This window comes from Melitaea cinxia, chromosome 21 (assembly GCF_905220565.1).
Source record: "Melitaea cinxia chromosome 21, ilMelCinx1.1, whole genome shotgun sequence".
Lineage (NCBI taxonomy): Eukaryota > Metazoa > Arthropoda > Insecta > Lepidoptera > Nymphalidae > Melitaea > Melitaea cinxia.
This window is the reverse complement of record NC_059414.1, coordinates 8,701,118-8,727,270: the sequence shown is the minus strand read 5'-3', so window position 1 is coordinate 8,727,270 and position 26,153 is coordinate 8,701,118. Positions and strand designations below refer to the sequence as shown.

Genomic DNA, 26,153 nt, shown 5'->3' with positions numbered 1-26,153 from the left:
TGAAATATTTCAATTAGATACTAGGACAAAAATATAAAGACAAACATTAACACTTAAATAAAATATTTTTATGCTTAGTAAAATTACACGATTAGATGAGGTTGTGTTTCTGCTGAAATGTTTGACTGTTATAGGAATATTTTCTGTCTATTCTTACTGGCCCCGCTTTCTGTTCCGCCGGTTGCGCGTTCGAGTCAAATATTTAGCTATAACAGTCGCCTGTTACCTTTAACAAGCAATAAGTTGCATACCATAGGAATAGATGACCGTGTATGTATGTTATAACATATTTATCTATCTATTAGCAAACCAGATACACGCTGTTATTGCTCAGAATACTGCTACCAAATTTGATTGCTGATATACCGATAGCAGCACCTACCGGGTCCAATTGTGTTTTCAAACCATCCATGAACCCACAGAAATATGTGTACGTACAAAATTTTTACCAAATCGGTTCTGCCGTTTAGAAGGAGTTCAGTGACAAACAGATGCTGCTGTAGCTATAAGCTATAACTGAGGTAGGGCACAGCAGGAATTTCCTGCTCAAAATATGGAGCAGCCCGACTGGGGTAGTACCTCGACCTTACAGAAGACCACAGCAAAATAATACTGTTTTCAAACAGTATTGTGTTCCTGTTGGTGAGTAAGGTGACCAGAGCTCCTGGGGGGATTGGGCATTGGGTCGGTAACGCGCTTGCGATGCTTCAGGTGTTGCAGGCGTCTATAAGCTACGGTAATCGCTTACGGTACGCTTGTTTGCCGACCTAGTGACATAAAAAAAAAGATGCACAGAAGAAATATAATACACATATCTAGATGTTTTAGTAGTGTCTTCTATATTTACGGTTTGTGTTAGTTTTTAATACATAATAAATGTAACATGTATTCTGTAACTCCTTTGCATCTATCAGTTGTAACGTAATATTCTATAGCATGTCTAAAATAGCAGAAATATTCAAATAATGAAATAACGCAATGTTATCTGATTCATGTATCAAATTCACAAAAAATCGTCGGTTAGAAAATCTTCAAAATCTTCAAAAGTATCTAAAAGTAACCCATTTTCTTTTCGGTCCAATCTTTTAAAGATCATCGAACCGCTTGAAATTAAATTAAGAAAATGTATAATTTCATTTTTAATAGATAACAAAAATACTTGAATGATTTTGCGTGCGGCAATATTTTCGGTTTGATTGTCATTATGCAAAAGTTATGTTTTGTGTCTAGGTCTCATTGCTTTTAGGTCACTAGCTTATTTACGATACTAGATTTAATTTATTGCATAGTGTTATCTACGCACGTATTTTATCGTCAACAAAATCGAATTCCATATTTGTGATTGATTGTATATTATTTTAATGCCTTATCAATTAAACGTCAAACAATGATTCCGATTAGATCGGTAATTCAAGGCTAACTTTTAATCTTACCTAAAATATTCTTAGAAAAAATACAATCACGAGACGAGATCTAGCAAAACGTTTCCTTATTTCTAAAGATTACATCTCGTGCAATTTTTATGAGATCTCGCTAGATTACGAGATTATACATAAATTAAATTCTTTGTCTCATAAGATCATAAAACCTTTTTCCAGGAAAAACAAAATAAAGACTAATAGCTCTTTGAATAAATAACTGAACTGATTTAATTCAGGCAAAAATGTACCTAATTGATTTTGTGAAATGTGATGATTTTTTTTATATAATTTTAAAACATATATTATATACATTAACATATATTATTAACATTAACAAAATTATTAACATTTTTATACATTTTCTCTAAAAAAAAATATCCAATCATGCAAGATTTTACATTTTTGAGACTGATCTTAGACCATCATGGCGTGCATTGAGGTCTTTTCTACCTGAATCAGTTTTGAAAATTTAAACTGTTCTTGATTATCTAAACTTCATACATTTAAACGAAATTGCGTGTAAATAATACATTGATATATTATATATTGGTCGAAATTATGTATATAGATAAATATACTTCATAAATGTATCATTTCGACCAATTCGGGAGCCTTGATAATCTCCGATATTGTGAGAACAATTAAACAAGATTGTATTTCCATCGAGCAGTTTATCTCTACCCCGATTGATATATTGCTACAACCTAAATCCGACCAAGCTATCACAGCCTATCATAACTTCCATGACTGTTTTACATAAGACAAGAACCAGAACAATCGGTCCGTGCCACGATAATAACTAAAGTATAAAATTAATACAGACGTCAGACTCCTTTCTACGACCCTTCGCCTTGACTTGCCGCTCCCTGCATACCGCACACGTCACTAAATTGCTTACGTAGGTATACGAACTCTGGCCGTTGGTAGTTGGTACGTGGTCGGCACGTGCCGATTGTTTCACGTAATGCTCTTATTTTAACTTGTTTATTATATGTCATATTTCTATGGTAATAAAAATTTGTAAACATAGTCAAAAAATAAACTAATGTCATAACAGACATGAAAAATCTGATTGAGTTGAATGCTCCTACAGTGGAAATATTTATGCAATAAGTTTATCTGTAGGCTTCTGGCTAGAAATAAATAAGAACCTTTTTTAAAATTCTTAACCGACTTCAAAAAAAGAGGCGGTTACTCAATTCGACTGTATATATTTTTTTTTTATTTACGTTCGGGAATAATTTCGTCGTTTATGAACCAATTTTGATAATTCTTTTTATGTTAAAAAGGAGATATCCCAGGTGTGGTACCATGATAAGGAAACCAGAATCTAATGATGGAATTGCAGAGAAATCGAGGGAAACCCTCGAAAATCTTTGTGACGACTAGTACGTTTCTTATTATTATTATTATTATTTTTTTTTTTTTTTTGTCTACTTACGTTCTATTACTTGTCGATGTAATTAAATTCGGTTTTCTTCGTTTGCGATCAAACACAATTATTAAATTCCGTCTTGAAAGTGATACAAGTAGACATAAATATTTTTAAGGGATTTGTCTATTGCAGTAATAAAATATTATTGTTTGTGTTTGCGTATTTAGAAACGTATTATTTTGTAGTGCCTACCACTAAGGGGGTGAAATGAGAGATGTATTTGTTTGAACTTACATATTTTTAAATGTACTCATCTTCTAATGAAAAAATGTTTGATTCAATCAAACAACAGCGAATCATATGTTCATTTTCTTTTTATTATTACTTATTTTAGTGTAATATTTTTTTTAATGAAATATAAAAATACTCCAACCCTCGTATATATTAAATATCTCTGGACACTATGAAAATTTTTAACGACATTACTAAATCTAATCAACAATGATTCATGAACCGATTCGAGCATTGATTTAATATACAGCAAATAAAATGATAATTTACAATAAGCCCTTAGCGGGTGATAGGCGTAAAAAATAATAAATCAGTTTTTAATCAAAGTTCATTAGCGAAGTTATTTGTATTTTGTGACCGGTTGGGGTCACGTTGAAATGATTTAGTTTCAATACGATCAACAGACGTCGCCCATAAATGCGGCTGTCGACTGTGTTATTTACACCGATTGCCGTTTGTTTATTATTTTATGCCTATGTTTTAAAGTCGGTACTTTTACGTGGGAATTTATTATACAGCTGGTATCTAGCTTTTTGACGTAACTTACCCCGTCGTCGTTAAAGTTCGTCTTTATTGAGTCTTAATCGATTCTTTCGTATCACGTGAAATTAACTATAAATATACCTAAATCTATATATTAATACGTGAAGCAAAAACTTTGTAACCCTTTTTACGAAAATTGTGCGGACGGAGGAGTATGAAATTTCGCACACTTATAGTTGTTATTTTATATAGAGAAGGAAAACAGAACGCTAACATTTTTTTTAATTATGCATTTTTTCAAATAAATAAAAAAACATTACACGCACACTGCCATGTATTTAACCCTCCGTTGGTCGCGTGGGGTCTTTGAAAGCCCAGGTGTTACAGAAATGTAAAATGTTAACATTTAAAACCATCTCAGCGATTCAATATTTTGGGTACCCTCCTAATTTGGATTATACTTGCTCTGTATACCCATTAACTTCAGTTCGTGTGTAAGTGGCGTAAGATACAAACGTGTTTTGTGCGTACGGGCTTTGAAAGACCCCACGCGACTAACCGCGTAAGTAAAATTTAATTGATTTTTTTAGTTTAGATTTCATTTGTAACATATTTTTATGTATTTTTTTGTTATTTTAAATTTAATTAACTGGTAAAATGGACGAAGAACAACAACGTCATATATCAAGCTGGTTAGATGATGAAAATAACGATGTTTACTGTGGTAGTAATGATGAAGATGGTGAAGGCGGTATATATCCGGATAAAAGGAGTAAGCATAACACTGATTCTGAGCAGAAATGTGAAGATGAATCTACAGAATAATATGAGGTATCTCGGGACGAACTGGTTGAGAATTGGGAATCTTTGCGTGAGCATCGTCAGGTTCTGGAATCGTTGGACGAACAGCATGTGTTTGTGGAATCGAATAAACAACACATAGATTTGAAAAGTTCGTATAGAGATGATGATGAAGAGCCATTGATAAATATATCGTCACAAAAGTTTTTCATCGTCAAAAAGAGGGAGAGAAATGGGACCTACAAAATAAGTTGCAAATTGATTGATAAATTGCAAAGTGACATAAAAAAAAGAAAAAAAATGAGGAAGATACCTTTGCATTCATTGTCCAAGATCATCAGATCGAAAATTCAAATCTGTTTGCCATTATTGTAAGGGTAACATATGCCTAACACGTATTAAAACGGTATACACCGACTGTGTCCAAAAAGGTAATCGGTAAAAAAATGACTGACTTCAATTGGTAAAAGTTTATGTTTTTTTTTGTTAGTTTTTTCCAAATTTCACGTAACTGCCTTTGTTATTTTAGTGTTATTGTATATAGATTTATTAAAAGGAGAAGTTCCTGCATTTAGTTACATTAAAACATTTTTTTTGTAATTGTGATCTCAAGGAGAGAAATTTAGGTTCCTACTTTTAGATTGTAAGTTGAAGGCAGAAATATAAGAATATTTTTACGTAACTCGTTGTAGTTACGTTATAATTAGGTTAATTACCAATAATTTGCTAAGATAGTTAAGAAAATTTAATTAGATAGTTGGTTTTTAAGCTGTTTATTTTTGGGGTCTTGAGAGACCCCACGCGACCAACCGCGTAAACAAAAAATGCGCGACCGACCGAGGGTTAACACACACGCATATATACTCTTTTGTTTATTTTTATAGAATTATTTGACAATAGAACCTTAATAATGTTCAAACTTATAATTTAAATAAATTATGGTCGAATGTCGACCACTGGGCGACCACTAGTGAACTATAAATATAAGTAAATACGACTTATATATTATATTTTTCTAAAGATACTAGTATGATTAACAGGATAAAGATATTCAATACCGTGCTATATATAAAATATCTTTAACATACAGTCATCTGTTCCTAAGACATGCAACTTAAAGTCTTCGTTATAGCTAATAGCCGACTGATATAGCCATAATTTTTTTTTCGATTAATGTACATATGAGTGGTAGATATATTAATAAATTCAGGGTAGGAACAACCCCCCCCCCCCCCCCCCCCGATCAGATACCACAACCCCATAACAGGGTCACTGCACAAGTGCTGCAAGAGACTAGTCAAATGACTATCAAATGACTAGACTACATAAATATGTATTTATTACATGCTTTCATTCAATATTTATATTTAACCCATAAAAGAATACTAATAAACCTAAATCGCTTCATTGATAAAAGCGATTAAACAAATATCTCGCATTAGAACCATTTATGTTAGTAATTAATACGCGTTGAATGTTTTAAAACAATTTGGTTTGTGTCCACGGGCGGTCAGCGTTTTGCTCTACTGTAAGCAAATGGATCGAAGCACGCTACGCCTTATCTATTTGTAGTTTTGTACTTACAAATATCGTTGTGCTACTTCTGTGATTTTTTGATTAAATAAAGTATTATTTTTAAATTATCTGTAAATTGACTGATAAATGTGCCGGTTACGAGCGTTTATTATTTATAAACCCAATTACATAAGAAGCAAAAAGTAATAAATGCAAATATTTTATTAAGTATGTTACCATAAGCACGCAAAACTTGTAAGTAAATAGGCATTCGTAGAAATTATCTCAGTAAGCAATTAACTGTTTTTTTAATTAGTGTGCAAGGGAATCAATTACAATCTTTATTGAAGTAATGTGTTCACGTAAATGAAAGTTTTTAATCTTAGAATTACTACATATGTTTAAAGCAATTCATTTCTTGATTTTGGTTTTGTTATTTACAACTAGTAGATTTTATTGGTAATATTTAATACGAAATGTTGTTTTACGCAACTATATATCATAATTGTAAAATAGAAATTAGTAAAACGTGACTAACACGTCCATTATTCATTAAAGTTAATAAATTGTAGCTTTATTACGTAATAGCGAAGGATAAAATCTATTTATCTACAGATACGTATAAAATTTGGTATCGGTATATTTTACACTTCGATTTTGTCTTATTTTAAATAATTCCAAGTCGTATCACATAGAAACTGTCTGTGATTTTTGTGCCTTTGTGAGATAGTGAAACCTCGTTTATAAGTATATATATATATATTGTCATGTATACATCAAAGAACAAACATTGAGACAATATAAATTAATAAAATATATTAATATACAATGATATATGAATGGATGATATAATAATAATGATATGATAGACTATATAATTTACAAATACAATAAGAAAATATTACAAGATCAACACACTTTTATTTGATGCAAACAGAAACTAAGAAATCTGTATATTTTGCGATCACATTAACCAATTAGTGAAGCTAACATCTTCTTTAAAAAGGAGAGTTCATATCTAACGTTGCATAATAACACGTCCGCACACCTCGCTTGTCGTCACGCGACTAATCAATTAGCTCGCTACATGATGTCTTCATCAGCCGCCCGAAGGCGTAACGCCCTGCGCTTGCGCAGGTAACGCAGCCCTTTAAAGCTTTTTGAGCATAGTCTCTATAATGTTTAAAATTTATATTTAATCATTATGATAATATTGCTCATAGTATTAAAAAAATTATAGGAAAAAAATATGTATACGTGTTTTTTTTTCCTTTATTTTAATATCATATTTAATCAATGAGTTATTTTGATGAACATTAATATATTTAACGACCTCAAATAAAAACCGCAAACAGTAAAGAGCTATAGATTTCTTAGTTAGGCAAGCGCCATTTATTTAGCCAATTGAAAGTGGCCACTTAAAGGAATCACAGTGCGGAGAGGCAACAAATCCAACAAATTGAACAGGATCGGCAATTACAGAAGACAATGCGTGCGTGAGACCGAGGTGCGCGCACGCAGCTCGCGAATTAGACTTGTTGTAGGGCGGCCGTAATTAGGGGCTCGTTCCCACGGACCGACCCCCGACAGGTGGATTCCGTCTTATTATTTCTAACGGGCTCATACTGGTTCGATGACCTATCATTTATAAACAAACAACATTAGCATAAAATCTACAAGTAAAATAAGAAGTATTGGTTTGAGATTTGTGACATATTTGTTAGTAGATAAAAAAATATACTTTCTGTGATTTATCATCATCATCATCATTTCAGCCTATTGCAGTCCACTACTGGACATAGGCCTCCACAAATTCGCGCCAAATATGGCGCGAACTCATGTGTTTTGCCCCCTAGTCACCACGCTGCGCAAGCGGGTGGTGGGCAGTGATTTATCATAAAATGTGTAAAAATTTTACCGACGTATAATAAATAACTTGTTACGTATTAATACGTAATTTTAATACGAATAATTACTTGTAATGAAAATATTTGCCTTCTACAACTACTATCTAGTTTATTTAATTTATTGATCCATTATCACAGTTAATTCATTAAAACATAATAATTTTACGTTAAGGCAAATAGGCGCACATAATCGGCCAATATCACAAATCTAAATTAGAAGACATCTCGCAGTTGCAGACTTCACAGAACCTTGATTTACCTAAGCAGTGGTCTTGTAAACACGATTTTAGTTCTATTGTGCCTCTATCAAAACGAAATATCCATATCTAAGCGATTACTAATCAATGGTAAATGCAGTGACATTAGAATAAATTACACGCAAGCGAAGTTTTACATGGAGTTCTAGTATTCACAAAATGGAACACGAATAAATTTAAATATTTAAACCGCGTTTAAATCAAGTTAGGGCCGCGTAAACGCACTGTTTTAATTTCAATCGAAAGCATCAGATCGAGAAATGTATCGATATGGAATCGATTCAGCGTTTTTAATAAGGCCCTGTTTAGTTGACGAACGTGTGAATGAGTTTTATTGCCTTATCCGTTTTAATACGACCCGAGCGGTATTGGAACGTCCCTTAATGATTTACTAAAGCGCCGACTGTTAGTACCCGACGAAACATCGATTTTATAAACGATTACGGTATTTTATAATGAAAGCGTATACGTACTTATATAATGTATTTTGTATTTCCAAGAAACCGGATATATTTTTAAATTAACCAATAAAAAATAATGAAGATTCTAATTGCGAATTTATGGCCGTATAGGGGCGACCTACACGCACAGTCGGCCATTCATTGCATATAAGGAGCTGGCAACATGTTGGCGCGACACTCGACATACAACGGTGTCGCGCTACTGTATAATCGCGTAGTCGCACCTTGATATACGATGACCTTTAGCAGACTATCTTCGGTATGTGTTGCTGCCTGTTCACTATGTTGTATCTTCTTGATGGGATTGTACAAATATACAAAAAAATAACTAAGTCAATAATCGAAATTAATTCTTGTGACTGAGAGGATATGTAATATCTGCTAATCTCAATAGCTATTATTACTAAGAATTAATATTATAAAAATGACATATTTAAAATTATATCAATAACTAGCTGACCCGGCGAACTTCGTATCGCCTAACAGTGACTTTTAAGTATTATCACAAATCTTTTGTATGGGAGTATAGAAAAGTGTTGTTTTTAGACTTTTTCAGGAATTTTTTTTTTTTTTTTTTAATTTTTCTCTCCGTAAGAACCATCCTCGAACTTCAAGGAATATTTAAAAAAAAAGAATTAGCGAAATCGGTCCAACCGTTCTCGAGTTTTGCGCTTAGCAACACATTCAGCGACTCATTTTTATATTATAGATAATACAAAGTAACAAAACGTCGTTAACAATAATCTACATTGCAAAAGGTTATAAAACAATAACAACTGAACGCTACACGGAATCCGGAACCGCGCAGTGTTCATATATGTAAGTATATCAAAAGGTATCCAGATACATATAATACCAGAATTGACTGCTAATATACACATGAGTTCACGTTATTTTTGGCGTAAACTTGTGGAGGCCTATGTCCAGCAGTGGACTGTATAGGCTGTAATGATACACAATCAAAATAATTTTAACATTTAATCATATTATTATTTATAGTATTTACCAAATAAAATCAACGAGCTATATGTATGAAGACGTGTATAAAGAACATTTTACCATCTCTACAACATAATACTCTCATCTCATACAAACAATACAATACGTTTTGAGACGTACATTACAATACATTATTATTATTATTATTTTGGTTCATATTATACAAAATGCCTTGAATCATGCTCGCAAAAACTGAGAAAAATAAACATTAATACATATATAATTTAGTACATATTAATTTATATGAAAATTGATTTTTAACTTCGCAAAAAATATCTCAAACTGGAATCTTAGCGGATTTCACTTAACTCCTTAAAACCTATTTTGGTTGTCAAAAAATTACAATTTTCAATAAAACATTTTCGTGTACGTTTAAATGTAACTAACTCGTTATTTACATGAGGTGATTACAACCTACAGCTACAACCACTTGGTTAGTTTCCGTACAACTACTTTACATAAATATTTTGCTGTGAGTACAAAGATTTTGCTTCTAAAATTATTTTTAAAGCAAATTAAACTATTATGTATAATAACATTGTTGTATGTTTATACTCGTATGTTAAGAATGGGTCAACAGTTTAAATTACATAAACATTATTCGGTATTACGAATTCATTAAGATAATTGAGAGCATTCTTTATTAAATCCTTTCCTACGCAATTTATTGCCTGTCCTGGTTTCCGGTTGCGGAGGTCAAACGACAGTCACTATTGAAGGCACGCGTTAAATGTAGATTCGTTTCATAGTTTCACGCTATCAAAAGTAAAATCGCACTATAGCAATTAGCAGGTAAGGCTTAAATGTATTTGCTTGTAAATTTCTCATATCAAGGGCATCACATTCGTCTGAAAATGTTAAAACCTAATTTTTTAGTAAATGCTTGAAATCGCCTCAATCTGTACTCAAAATATAAACCAGCAAAAATAGCGAAAGAAACCAAAAGAATCTATTCGTTTTCCTGGATTTTTTTAAAGTATGTACGTAGGTACCTACAACTCAATACTCCTACTGTTTCATTTGTACATTTTCCTTAACTGAATTTGCAAATTTTCTAAGTAAATAAACTCCGTCCACGTATCGTGACGATGATTTTTGTGTGTCAGGTCTTGTGACCAACTTCGTGACTTAGTTTTTGAATATATCACTTTTACTGTTACATTGCTGACTTTAAATCACGTTTTTCGTATTCCTCTATCATGATTGTCGCGACGAATGTGTACCTATAAATAAAGATATGCTAATTAATATATTATGTAAATACCAATACTTTATGGAAGATAGCATAATTTAAAAACATTGGTTGGTTGGAAGATGCACTGCTTATTGAGAAAGTCTCAGAAGTAATTATTACATTTATTAGTAGTACTAGCTTACGTCTTATAAATTACGCTTACGCTTCAGCCTATAATATCCCACTACTGGGCATAGGCCTCTTTTCCCATGTAGGAGAAGGATCAGAGCTTAATCCACCACGCTGCTCCAATGCGGGTTGGCGGATATATACTATGAGTAACGATCGCTATCAGGTGTACATGATAACAACCGGGGCCGACAGCTTAACGTGCTCTCCGAGGCACGATGGGGAGATCCACACAAGGACTGCAGAAACACCCAGACTACGGCAAACACCTGTATGGCCAATACAAATGTCTGTCATTTGCGGGGATCGAACCCGCAACCGCCAGCGCAACAGGTACAATCCATGGCTGTAATCGTTGCGCCAACGCGGCACCAAATCTTATGAATTAGTTAAATATAATTTGGGTACTGATACCTTCTTCTGCAAAGAAATGATATGCAAATTCGCCCTATGTTAAGTAGTTTGGCCTTAATTTTGACTTCTAATTTGATAAGCGTTGCTGAGATTTTGAAAAAGAATTTCTCGCAAATGATTTCCTAAGTAAGTTTAATTGCCCATTATCTTTAAAAAAAAGAATAATTCTGACTCACGGTGATATTTACAGTAAGCTTTCTTACAAAATTTTAATGTTACATAACGTTGACGTCTATATCGTCTTCTGACTGTCGACAGCTACAAATTTAATAAAGTTCATGATACTATGCTGCTATAAAATTGTGGATTTCTGCCATTCGTATAGCATTTGTCTTCTGTCTTGCCAGCCTGGCCGATGTTATGCTCACAAGACAAACTTCGCTGCCATTTAAGTACCTGATAGTGTATGCAGTTTCCAAGAACCACCCTTTCTTCAAATTATGTGCGCTGATCAGAGCTTCCGATTTCAGGTAGTAAAAAAGTAATGAATATGAAGATTGTTATAAACAGAAACATTATTTCTTTGTTCATTTGAGAGACAACTGTAACTGAGGTAGTAGGGCACAGTAGGAAATTTCCTGCTCAAAATATGGAGCAGCCCAACTGGGGAAGTACCTCGACATTAACACCTGGAGGGCTTACCACCAGGTAAGCCACACGCTTGTTTGCCCAACTAGTTGTATAAAAAACATACATTTATAAAACATGTTTATTTTTTATAAACAATCTAAGTATATTAACTTATATATAGTTTCGCACATCTAAATCTAATACTTACCGAGCTCTTATATATCTAGATTATATTATCCATTTCAACTATAAAATTCGAACCTCGACCTTACAGAAGATCACAGATAAATAATCCTGTTTTCAAGCAGTGCTGTGTTCCTGTTGGTGAGTAAGGTGACCAGAGCTCCTGGGGGGAATTGAGGATGAAGCAGGCAACGCGTTTGCGACGCTTCTGGTCTTCCAGGCGTCTATAAGATACGGTAATCGCTTACCAACAGATGAGCCGTACGCTTGTTTGCTGACCTAGTTACATAAAATATATTTTTTTTTTTAAATTGGAGTACCCCTCCGAGGTCTGGAACCCCAAGTACGGAACATACATCGCGCGTCTTGAGAACATACAAAATAAATTTATTAAATTCATTTGTTTCAAATCAACCATATAACTCGAAAAACTTATCTGCAACTTTGCAATAAATTTCATATTCTCCCCCTTGAACTAAGATGTGAACTTAGTGACTTAATTTATCTTTTAAAAATTACAAGTAACTTAATAGATTGCCCTGATCTTTTAGCCTAAGTTTCCATAGGAGTACCTACTCAACTTTTTTGCAATAACCCGTTAGTACACACACCACTAGTTTCCACAAACTATATGCAAAACTCATTGGACTGGCGGGTAGTAAATTTAATGCATATTTTAAAAAATTTGACTTAGATCTATTTAACACTAGCTGTGCGGCTGCAAGAAACCTAATCAGTATTTCTTTCTTTAATAAGTAATTGTATAGTTTTATACATTTTTGTATGTATAGTTTTATAATTGTATCTAAAGTTTGACTGCACCTAACTCTGTTTGCTTACTTCATTTCACTAACCACATTTTGTAATCTATACGTGTTTTTGTTATTACGGCTTATGTGTAGCGTAAGTTTTCTTTTTAATATTCTGTGACTACCAGTGGGCAACTATTGGTAGCTTTTTATTTCTATATAATTTTGTACATTGTATTTCTCAGCTGTTGTTCCTCCCAAAATAAATAAATAAATAAAACTACAATATATAGTCAATTATATTATAGTCAATTGTGCTGTGTGGCTACGGCACTAAAGAATTTAGCCACTCCCTCTCTTCCCGTGGATGTCGTAAGAGGCGACTAAGGGATAACAAGGTTCCACAACCACCTTGGAACTTAAGAAGCCGACCGATGGCGGGATAACCATCCAACTGCTGGCTTTGAAATACACAGGCCGAAGACGGGCAGCAGCGTCTTCGGTGCGACAAAGCCAGTACTGCGGTCACCAACCCGCCTGCCCAGCGTGGTGACTATGGGCAAAACACATGAGTTCACGTTGTTTTTGGCGTGAACTTGTGGAGGCGTATGTCCAGCAGTGGACTGTATAGGCTGTAATGATGATGATGATATAGTCAATTATTCTCATTTTCAATTTTTTTTTATTTTTTACTATTAATGATGTCGGAGCTATATCCAAAATTAATATTTCATAAATTTTAAAGAAATAGAGAATCTCTATCTCTTAGTTGTAATATTTCAACAAGATTTTCAAATAGCGCGTTGTAAACCATTTCTTACCTCAGATAGCATCTTCAGCTATGCGGAAAATGTAATAAACCAGAGTTCATCAATCAATATTTCCACGAATATAGACTCCAATTCTCGAATCCTGCGAACACCCAAACCCTTATTGATGAGTCGGCTGATTTCCAGAAATAAATAGCGCTGTATTTATAAAGTTAAAGCAACGAGAGATCTCGCTCACCGATTGCCGTACATTCTTGTATCACTTGTAAAATACTTTATTGCTATATAGTGGGTACAGCTTGTAATGGTCATTGGTTTAACAATTTTATATATGTTTAATTTTATAGAAATGCCAGAATACGAATAGATACAAAAACAGTGGATATGATGATGATGACTAAATTCATATTCGATGATATCGTATGAAACTTTGTCTAGTCATGTGAGACTATGAATTAGGACTATACTATAACTCCACTGTTCTTGATATTGGGAATAATGTTATGGGATTATTCCTTACTTCAGAATATAATTAATTAATACCAGACCGAGACCGAATCATGGTTGTTACAACTTGAATCAGATCTTGAACAGAATCGTCAAAGCTGCAGTACAAATTCCTTATTAACCGACTTCAAAAAAAGGAGGAGGTTACTCAATTCGACCGTATATATTATGTATGTTCGGGGATAACTTCGTCGTTGATGAACCGATTTTAATAATTCTTTTTTTGTTGGTGGTGTGTGTACCATGATAAGGAAACCAGAATCTGATGATGGGATCCCAGAGAAACCGAGGGAAACTCTCGAAAATCCGCATAACTTTTTACTGGGTGTACCAATTTTGATGATTTTTAAATTAATCGAAAGCTGATGTTTATCATGTGGCCATATTTAAATTTCATCGAGGTCTAATTACAACTTTTGTAGTAATCTTTGATAATGCGTATTTACTTGACTATTTTTTCGTCTACCTACGTTGTATTACTTGTCGATATAATTGAAGTCGGTTTTTTTTTCGTTTTCTTGCAAACTGATGAAACTAACACTATACATATATATTACATCGATTATACATCTCATACTTTTAAATGTGTTAGTTACCCTTCTGCTCAACTTAAAATGAACTGTCTTATGCTTAATAATGTACATTTTTATACCAATCCATTAGAATTTAATTATAATGCTGAGTGAGAAGATGCAGTGGTACCTAGATTTTTCATGTGTTAGAGTAAGACAGAAATATAATGTTTCATTCGTTTTTTGGATTTATAGCAGCGCCTCCCCGTTAGCTTTATCTATATCGGATGGTACGCTATGGAGCTATCGTATGCGCCAACCACCATCTGCTCAGGCTTAGAAGTTATCATATACATAATGTGTTTTTTTGAACAGTATTTATAACTATTTTTATTATACTCGTAGTTATGTTGTATTACCCTGCAATAGTCTTCCAGTTCGGTAGTTAGCTTACATTACTTTGATTAATTGTGTTTTAAATATAAGGAATATTTTATAAGACAATTTAAAATTGGATGTATGTAGGCTTGTTCTTAAACTTTTTTATTTTCCTGTAACAAAATACTTAAAAAGCTTCAATTATTTTCAATAGCTTTAACCTCTGAAGCCATTGACACTATGGTGGATATATAAGCAAGAAAAAAAATAACTATTACAGCAACCAAGTTTAAATAAACAAAGCGACTAGTGTGCATCGTTCAAAAGCTAATGATACACTGATTAACAATATTCGGGGTAGATAGCAGTGAGTTACTCGCGGGGGCGGGGCGCGATGTTAGATTGCGCGCGCGCCGATTTATGCCATACCCGCCGTATTAACTGATATCGCCCACTAAATATCCCATTATTATATGCGAAACAAATAATGCGCTTTACAGGTACGACCGTGCTATCTTTTTATTTATTGTTTCGAAAGGTATTTAAAACGATTTATGGGGTAGACGTAGCAGAGGTTTAATTTATTGACGATTTCGACGTATTTTGTTAGAGGAAAATACGGTCGTAGTATTTAACTCATTAGATTTATAGGTTTAGGCTCTTATATTTTATAATACATGGAGATAAACGGTAAATTTTGTTTGTCTTTATATTGTTAATGGTATCGCTAGCTTCCCTAAACTTCTGCGCCACAGTTTGGGTATTTAAAAAAAAAAAATATGTTTATGAATATTTTTGAAAAGTCAACTCATTGATAGCTGTTAGCATTAAAAACGTTATGCGCCATATGCTAGTGAAATTTGTAAATGCCATAAATAATATGATTTTATTATTATTTTCTGAACTTTAATGATTAATCCCAAGACAGCCTTTTCTCTACTTACAAAAAAGCATGTAAAGCTTTAATCGATATTCAGTTTATCTTCACCTTAAACGGTTACTCGAATATTTTTCAGCTATTTACCGTCGTAAATTCTAAGTAAAAAATTAATTTCACAAAAATTAATATGCGTAAAGTAAGTTACATAATTATGTAGCGAGTTGCGTAGATGTGCTATCGGCACTATCACTTATGTCCCCTTTGTTAAAACGGAATAAACCCAATTTATAAATTCGTCTGCGACACGAGCGTCATTAATTATGTTGCTGGTTGGGTGGCTGAGAAAAACTTACTTCACTCATTTTGCTATCATTACAATCACACACCATCCCATTCTTGCGTGTGCAAAATTCGTAAAATCGACTGCAACTACTTATGTAACTACTTTCCGTAGTTTGAAGCAAACTGAACCATATGGCTCAGTGATTAAAGTTTAGTTTTTTTAGAATAAATTGTCAGTTAAGGCTTTTTATCTGGTAATGAGTATAGGCGCTCTCGCTCTGATGTTTTGTTGGCGAGCCTCCCCGGCGTTAATGGTGTTATCTTGCCCCTCGAACGCAGCACCTCTCAGTATATTTCTTTATCTTGTCTCTGCTGGCGGTTTTTAGTTCTTTTTTTATTCATTTGCTAATTTCGAAAATGAGAAGGCGCAGCGATCACATCGGCCGTGATCGTAGATTTAGGTTGGGGCATTAATAAAATTAACGAATGCCCCTTAAATTAATTGAACGCGTCTCTTGGAAGTTGGCTATCAAGAATCTGTTTCAATTTTGCTGGTGCAGATATCAAGCGCAGTATCAGCGTCTTTATTAAATATAGATCAAATTGTAACAGACACTGATGAGGAAAATGTAATTTATTTACCCACACAGTATTAACGTAGGTATAGTTGAAGATTGACGGAAGTGACACGCTAGACAGATATCTTCTTATATATAAAATTCTCATGTCACAATGTTAGTTACAATACTCCTCCGAAACGGCTGGACCGATTTTTAAGAAATTTTGTGCATATCGAGTAGGTCTAAGAATCGACCAACATATATTTTCCATACCCTTAAGTTATAAGGGGGGAAGGGATTAAGGGGGTTAACATATATGGCAAAACAACGTTTGCGGGGTCAGCTAGTTAATCTATAATTTTATTCTGAATTTTAATAATAGATATTCCATAATGTGCAATTATTCACAAATGTGTATTTGCAAAAAGTTACCTTTAGACTAATAAATATTTGTCTAAATTAATAGTTAATTATTGTAAATTGTGCGGGTGTATAATCCCTGCAAATAACAAAGATTTATTCGTTCAAAAAAAAATGCTAATTTTTTATATCACTGTCGAAGATAAATTTATAGATAAGAATATTGTTTTAATATTCCAAGACAAGTACCAACTAAGAACAAAAAAATAATAACATTTGCAATGATAATTGTAAGCAAGAAATCAACCAATATAATTTGATTTATTGCCTCTGTGTCGATATCAATTGTCATATTCTATTGCTGATAATAAGCGGATAATGTCATATTGATATTTCTTACCTTTCGCCGTCAAATTTAATCTAAAGTATTTGTTATTGAATATCAATTAAAAATGTAATTAATAATTATTATTAATTGTTGGATTGCATTAACATGCATAATTTATTTTTCCTACTTATTGATACACTCTGAATAAGCGCAAGACGCAAATGTTTCGAATCTCTGTATGTTCATACATGGGCAGTAGGTACAATGATTGGGTATTTCTATGATTTGGTGCAATTCGGACAGATTTGTGAGAAGATTTTCAAAAGTTTTTTTTCAACACTCACAAGAATCTTTACCAAGAATATAAACTATTTATTTGATCTATACAAAATTATATGTATATGTATGAGTATCCACGCTTCATAGGGAGACCGACAAAGATATCCTTATACATAACGGGTCTCGAACCGCGACCATCCGCTGATAAAAGCGGAGCTAAGGTAACTTCGAGCTCCACAGATCCTCCATCTGAACAGTCATTATACAAAATTCTAGTTCTGATAAATTGTAAAGCTTTAACAGGTGATGAACACATAAATATTTTAAAATGAAACATAATATTTGACATCACAATTACCATTGGTCGGATTGTTTACATTGAATTACCTCACGTTTTATAGGTGGTATTTTATAATAGTAAGCGCTCCGGGCGGGGGCGGGCACGGCGCATGCGCGGCCACCCCGGCGAACGCCCCGTTCCATACGAACTTGCGCCGAGTCGACGATACGTACTCTTGCTGTGCAAAAATAATTGCATACATATTATATTTGAATTATAGGCTGCCCTTGCAAACTTAAATTTTGAATATAAGGTCTTCGCTGAAGCGGAAAAATTTAGAAAATATCATGTAGTAAATTCCATATCTCAAATCCGTATACGGTTCAGTCTGTAATATCCCACTGCTGGGCATAAGACTCTTTCCCCATGTAGGAGAAGAATCAGAGCTTAATCCACCATGCTGCTCCAATGCGGGTTGGCGGATGTATTCCCTATTATGAGTAACGATCGCTTTCACGTGTACATGATAACAACCGGGACCGACTGCTTGACGTACTCTCCGAGGCATGGTGGGTAGACCCACAAGGACTGCACAAACACCCAGGTCCCAGACCACGGCAAATATCTGTATGGCCAATACAAATATTTGTTATGTGCGAGGATCGAACCCGCAACCGCCGACCGTTGCACCAACGTTCAACGTTTCCGTCACGATCACCAAATCTATACGATTCATCGTATATACATCATATATCATATAGTTATTACTGCATTATTATCGCACACATATTTAATATTGGTTTAAAACCGTAGACTAACTGATGTAGATCACTGCATCGTTAATTATGATATTGTAAAATAAACCCGAACTATTATACCGCAAATATTGTGACTATATAATGTTTTTTATAAAATTATACAATTTTAATTAAAAAGAAAAATACGAATTTTATCGTCGATTGTTGCTTAAGTTTCTATTTTTCTTTCTACTTAATTATTTGACCATTAAAAGGTGATCCTAACAAAAGAGTCAGCTTCTTGTTTTTTTTTTTATCCATCTTTGCTCTGTCTAAAAAATATGTTTATGTTTTGTACATTTTATATTTTTAAGACGTCATTTTAATTTTTAATTTTCGTTACTGAAATTTAGTCAGACTGCCGGCGTATTTCAATTTAAACGGCTTATGCATATAACACCCTGTCACCTATACAGCAGTAATATACATATATCGCAAAATTTAAAGGCTTATTACAATAGATTTCGAGGTAAAAAAAATCTAAACTAAAACTAGAAAGAATAAACTAGGTTTTTAGTTAGGTTAGGATAGTAGAAACTAGGTTTATGAAACATTGATGATGATGAAACACTGATTACAGTTGGGTCGAAGTTTCAAAAGCCAGGATTAAGTATAATAATATGTGTATTAAGTTATTTTTGATAGTTAAATTAACTATATGCACACATTTATTACGTTATATTATTTATACAGATTACGTAACAAATACTCTACATGCACCAAGTATACCTATACCACTATTATAGTATAGTACTGTATTAAAAATGTTTCAAATATCGATAATCGAAATTATTATTTTTCAATCGGATCATCGTAAGAACAATACAGCATCCGTATACCGAGCTATCTCATTACCATACCATAAATTCATATTGTACCATTATTTTGTAATTCTTTCTATAATACACTTTGTGTGACAAGGAATAAGGTTGAATAAATATAGAGTTGAATCGATAGTTGTTTGATATTACCGCAGTTCATATATGATTTCACTACCTTTATCTAAGCCAATACATCAATAGATTGTCTACTATGTATTGTTACTGACGGAGCTCAAACCTTTTGTGATATATATTTAGGTAGTGATGGACTGGATTCTATCGATAATAATCTATTAATTAAAAATAAAAGTATTTTGCATTACTATCTGTGCTAATTGTATGTAGATATACTTCTTATTACTGAAATTAAAACCTAATTGATTAAGACACATGTGGTTGTGAGTAATCAAATTTGTATAAATTTATATATTTTTTCGTTTTCAAGACTTAATAAGTCGTTGTGTCTATGATTGCAATGCTGCTTCTAAATAATTAGAGCAGCAATTAGTTACAACAAAAGTGTATTCTCTGTTAGACATTTTCATTTAAATAAACTAATAATAAAATATATCTCACGTAGTGTTGCCCAAATGCAAGAACAAGACGAGACTTAGCCAGTCTTGGTCTTGGTCTTGCGCTCCCAGTCTTGGTCTTGGTCTTGGTCTTGCAGCAAGAGTCTTGCAAGTCTTGCAATTACCTATTAGTCTATTACTATTTATTAAAGTTTACTTTAAATCTTAGAAAAACGTATTAGAATTGGAACATTGTGAGCTTGAATTAACATAGCCATAGTAAAGATCAAGCAGATTAATAAATAACTGAAGATTTGATAAGAAATTCGAAAAATCAACTGACCTATATGTCGTTTTCCATGGAAGTAACTGTTTCTTAATAAACATTTATGATTTATAAGCTTACATTTGCTAAAACATGTAAAAAAACAAATTAATTACAATAACTTGACTGTATTTTAAAGAACAATACTTATCTGTCTAGAAAGAGATTGAACCCTCAACTTATAAGAAATTTAATAAAAGAGTTTTACGATTTATCATTTATTTCAATAAAAAATAAAATACAACACAAATCAACAGCTTTATCATTAGGTTATGATACTTTACCATTTTATCCTAATCAATAATCATAATACTACTTGCGTGATCAGTATAATGTATTCATTTTCATTCTAAGCACTCTGAAACTTATTTATTCTTTGGAACACCTGTAGGTACTCTTAAAATTCGAAATTATTTTGCATGAGTATACCTACGCCCTATGGCGGCAATCAAATAGTGTCAAATGTTATGATTTCGGCGTGGCGGCAACGATTGTTTTAGATTTCAAAAGAAGCCGCCGGCGCGTGTATCATAACCATGTACTTCCGAAAAGCGGCAAATTTCTTTGAGAAGTAAGTACAAAACCTTTGATGCCGCATTATCAAAGTGCCGATGGTTAAAACATAACTATGCATGCACTCAGTTTGATTTTAATAGATATTTTTTTATTCGCTATGTTTATGGTATTAGTCGTAATGCGCATAGGTCCAGTTTTTCATATTCTTTGATACAGTTTTTTGCGTCTCATAGAATTCCTAAGCGTACCTACCTATACACCGAACTGTTACACCTAACTACTCAGTGAAATAGCGCTAAGTCCTAGCTGCAAGACGCAAGAGTCTTGCAGGCTATGTCTTGTTCTTGCTCAAGTCTTGCACGGTCAGTCTTGGTCTTGGTCTTGCTAAAAATACGCGGTCTTGTTCTTGGTCTTGGTCTTGCAAAAACGCAAGAACAAGACCAAGACTGCAAGACCAAGACTGAATTTGGGCAACACTAATCTCACGCTAGAGTTCTATACATTTTATAATACTTGCTTTTTGAAAATTCTACTGAAAAGTTTAAACCCACAAATATAACCAAAAATCTTCGTAATAGTTACAAGAGGTTACAAGTTAAAAAATTGTAGTCATACTAACAAATACAATATTCGCTATGCGATATTAGCACTCTGCCATACTCATCTCTCATACAAATGGGTACTTAGGATTACAGGATGTACAAGGAATATTACAAAATAAAGTGCCTTACTATAAAATCTCACAGTCAGGATTAGGCACTATGACCCCGTAACCACATTAGCTCCAATCAAGGATGACCTATCAAAAGTGTTAAGCTGTTACTGGGAACCGCACCGGTAAAATATATATATAATATATCGATGCGATATGTCGAAACTGATCGATTTTAATATGATGCTTCTATTATTTTTTAAGTATTGTATTTAATTTAATTTTTTATCTATGCTCGTTAACTAAATATATATAGATATATGACATAAAATCATACCATTTTATTAATAAATTAAGTACTTAATTAATTAAATTTGGATACTGAACCTTTATTGTAATTTAGTGCACTTTTCTTAGTTAAGGAATATGTATAGATCGCCATAGTCACTTTTGTGCGCTCTTTTTTAAATAAAAAGATATATACTATTTAAAAAAAAAACAGAATTGCTGATTGATTGAATGAATTATTTGACAGAACAGAAAAAAATTGATTGATATATAAATATTCAACTGTTAAGTCCGAGTTACTTATTGCAAATATTTTAATCTTAGTCTTAAATTTAGATTTGACTTGTTACATAATTATATAAATATAATAAAATGTAACTGACAACTATTAAGAACTTATAACTAAGATACTTTCATTGTTATAAGGTGTTTACTTTTTACAGAAATGTGTATAGCACACCTTAATATGCCCTGAAATCCATTTTAAAAATAGGATGGTAATTATATGAAACATTTCACATACCTACCTGATATACAAAGTAGATACGATTGCATTCTAATATAAATTTATAACTCCATCATTATGCAGCGACTTTCGAAGTCAAAAATTACATTATTTAATTGATAAAAGACTCGTTTTATCTATCTGGTTCATCTCCTATTGTTGTGGTTAATAGAGTTAGCTCAAACCATAGCAACAATGAATAGATTCCGATTACGTAGCCGCATAGAAAGCGTTGCCTTTTTATTCAAACTAATTTTTAAGTTTTATTTTAAGTCTATTTAAAATATTATGCAATAAATTTTCTGTCAATTATGCTAAATTAAATATTTTTTAAATAACGCATATTTAGTATAAGTTTATCTTGCTTTAAAAAAATTCAAAGGTTACACAGCATTACACTAATGTGATTTATAATCCACTGCCTTCCCGTCTTCGGCTTTGCCAGTGTGAATCTTGGCTTTTCCGTTTAGTCCGTAAAATATAGCTTTTGTCACTCAGTAATAACGTAGCGTTAAGCTTGTTAAAGAAATTTTAACATGAAATCATAGCTTTCAAACTCTTTATATTATTAATATTTATACCGATAAAGCTACTAGTTTAGTAGAAATTGTGGATTTCCTAATGTTACATTGTAATCGCTTTAACACTTTTGTAATATGTATCAGAATATGCTAGTAATTATAGTCTTACATGACGTCAGTTCGAATAATTAAGCATGTTTGATATGCACACTAGTCCGCCGTCGTATTGGGTCTATAATTTTGGCGGTGAAATATTTTTAGTCAGTGCACATTGTTCAGCTTTTAACGGCGTCGGTTCGTGTAATATACCGGCGCTGATGTCCTCACTACTCTGTCAATTAGCCGGCATTCCAGTCCCGTGACCTACTCTGTCGCAACCACGAGGATGACTAACGGCCATTGTTTAAACCCTTTCCTTGCTATTTACTGAGCTTTGTGTATATTCGGCTAGATGGGTCTGTCGATATGACTGCTCTATTATTCCTTGGTGATGAGAATTCGTTATGTGTACAGTATACAGTTAAATAGCTGTTTTAATATTCTGTACTAACTTAACTTGTCAAGATAAAAATAAATGTTTTTTTTTGCTGTGAATTTGAGATAACGCATTGCTGGATTACATGAATACTTTTTGAAAAGAATTACACTACAATGTCTATGTCGATACATTTTAAAACAATCAATTCGCGCATTTGTTCGAGTGAATGTCACAAAAAGCTTACAAAAAACTTTAATCCAATTACCTCAGAATAAATTCTCAACCACAAGCCCACCATAAAACTAAGCACCCCGAGCTCTGATCGACAAAGCTACGTGACTCGCGATGCATTAAGATAACGTATTACATATTTCGCCACCTATGCGCATGAGATCCTCTGTAATGGCTTCATTACCCCTCTATCCAGTCGCATTATGCTAATATACCGCTACAATGCCTATTATATCATCCAGGCACGCGATACACATTTTAAAATGGAAACAATTTGAAAATCACCCCCCGTTGCGTTGGAACTCGTACTACAACTCAGATTGGCAGAGTGAGTGACGTGCGCTGTCCCTATTGGTCGATAAGATTTGACGGATAAGAGACGGCGGCACGTTAAAGATGCGCATCGGTCTCTTACCATGTAAAAATGTTCAAACTGTATCATTGTAACAAAAAGATCCGTTATGGTAACCAGCCAGTACTTAAGTAGAAATGTTAGCCACCCTGGTTTTACCGTTTATAAGGAAGATATTTTATTGTATCTTGATACAGTCTTGGTATATTTATTTTATAAATATGCATTTTTGAGTCCCTATTAATGATTAACAATAGTTCTGATGTTGTGGATTGTTGGCCAAGACAAACATTTGTATTTTTACAAATATTTCCTGCCGATGTGGATTCTTGTCCTTATCCCCAGCATGCCTCGAAGAGTACTAAAGTCGTCGGTCCCCGTTGCTATCATAACAACCTGATATTGATATCGCTCTTGATAGAGAAGCTATTCGCTAACACGCAGTAGTAGTTCAGTAAATATTTTTTAATGTAAAATTTCCTTATCGAATTGTTTGATATTTTATTTAAATATACAAAACAACAAATATAACTCTGAAAGCTAACGTGTTACTATCATAACAGAATTGCCAATATTCTAATACTAAATATTATCAGACCTATCGTTCCACACAGTTTCGCCCAGTTCACATTTAAGTTCCAGTATATTTTTATAGCCTCAAGAGCGTTCTAATATATATATAAAATCTTCCTCAAAGGAGCTCGTTTCATATCTAATGAAATAAATAAATAATAAATAAACACTTCAGCTTCAATTCAAGTAATAGTAGTTTAATTACAAAACGTAAGAAATCGTAAGAATCATTAGAAACAGTACTAGTAAGACTCCTAGCCTAGCAAATATAAAATGTTTTATATTTTTATGCTATTTATGTAGATCATTACCAGATAATAGAAAATGATATGTATTATTATGTATATTTACAGGAGGACGTTTCTGTTCATTTTCTCCATGCATAGAACAAGTCCAACGCACGTGTTTGGCGCTAGAAAACCATGGCTTTCAAGACATCAGTACGATGGAGGTGCTGCAAACGGAAATCAAAGTCAGTAGGAGAACTGTTCCTGTGCGAGATATCTCATTTCTGAAACATAAGGTAAGATAACTTAAACTCATATATGATATGAAACCGTAGTAAATGATAAAAACACGCAAAAAAAAAACATTTAAAGATGGGCATTAAAGACAGATTCTACCCGCACCATTTCGGCATCAGTTTGAGAAAAAGCGTAATATAATATAGCCTAGTAATAAGTAATTACGTTAATTAATACTACATCGTAAAAAAAAAACAAAAATTTAAACATACTACACACACTGGATATATTATCACATAATCAAATAATATTAATTATTAAAATGATTATAGTAATAATTTCCAAATAACCTAAGATATACATAAGCAGGACATAAGCAGTCGACTTGAAGTAACATTGTCTATATATACTACAATAGGAAAATTTCGTTCGCTAACTAGTTAAATAGCGCAATCTGGGCCGCCCGTTGACCTCACACAGCTGACACATTAACTTAAGTAAGTTACGACGCCACTGCAGCGTAAGCGAGGATCGATCAGAGTCTAACAAGCTGATAATTGACAGAATACCAAAGGGCCACCAGTATGGGTTGCGACTAGACTTGCGCAAAACAGTGCTTCAAAATGTAATGTAATATTACATTACATTTCGTACTGAGTAATATGGCATCACACCATCACACCGAACATTACCCGAAATGTGTACTGTTCGGCGTGAGATATTTCTTATGAAATGCTATATATCACGTAATTGTCATCACACCAAACATTCCATGAGATTTTGTACTGGTATGTTTAAGTGTACGGTGTTCGGTGTACTACGTAGCAGACTAAACATCACTTTAGCATAAAAATGGTAAATGAGAGGTGGAAACTGGCTAAAAATTCATAATATTTGTTTTGTTTTTTTTTTTGTTTTGGTTTTCTAAAAGTTTGTTCTAAAATTAGCTTTGATTTGTAAAAAAAGTTGGTTTCCCTTCATACTTAAGTAAACCCCAAGGAAAATTGGGATATTTATTCCAGGCTTAGGACTGGCAATACAAATGGACAACTAAATTAATACTAGCCGTGATCCGCGATTTTACCCGTTTAGTTTCGATCCCCATGTGATTATTGATACCAAATTTCATCAAAATCAGAAAACGTTAGATAGAGTTACTTTCGTATCCCTACTAATATTATAAATGTGTGTTT

At 33.1% G+C, this 26,153-nt stretch overlaps 1 protein-coding gene across 1 annotated transcript in view; it reads left to right on the top strand.

Moving 5' to 3' along the window:
* The window catches only part of LOC123663849 (tRNA (adenine(58)-N(1))-methyltransferase catalytic subunit TRMT61A), a 75,813-nt gene that overhangs the window by 17,660 nt on the left and 32,000 nt on the right, over positions 1 to 26,153 (top strand). Inside the window, exon 5 of the mRNA XM_045598486.1 lies at positions 24,850 to 25,019. Coding sequence (XP_045454442.1) covers positions 24,850 to 25,019 — 170 coding nt within the window. The remainder of the gene's footprint in view (positions 1 to 24,849; positions 25,020 to 26,153) is intronic.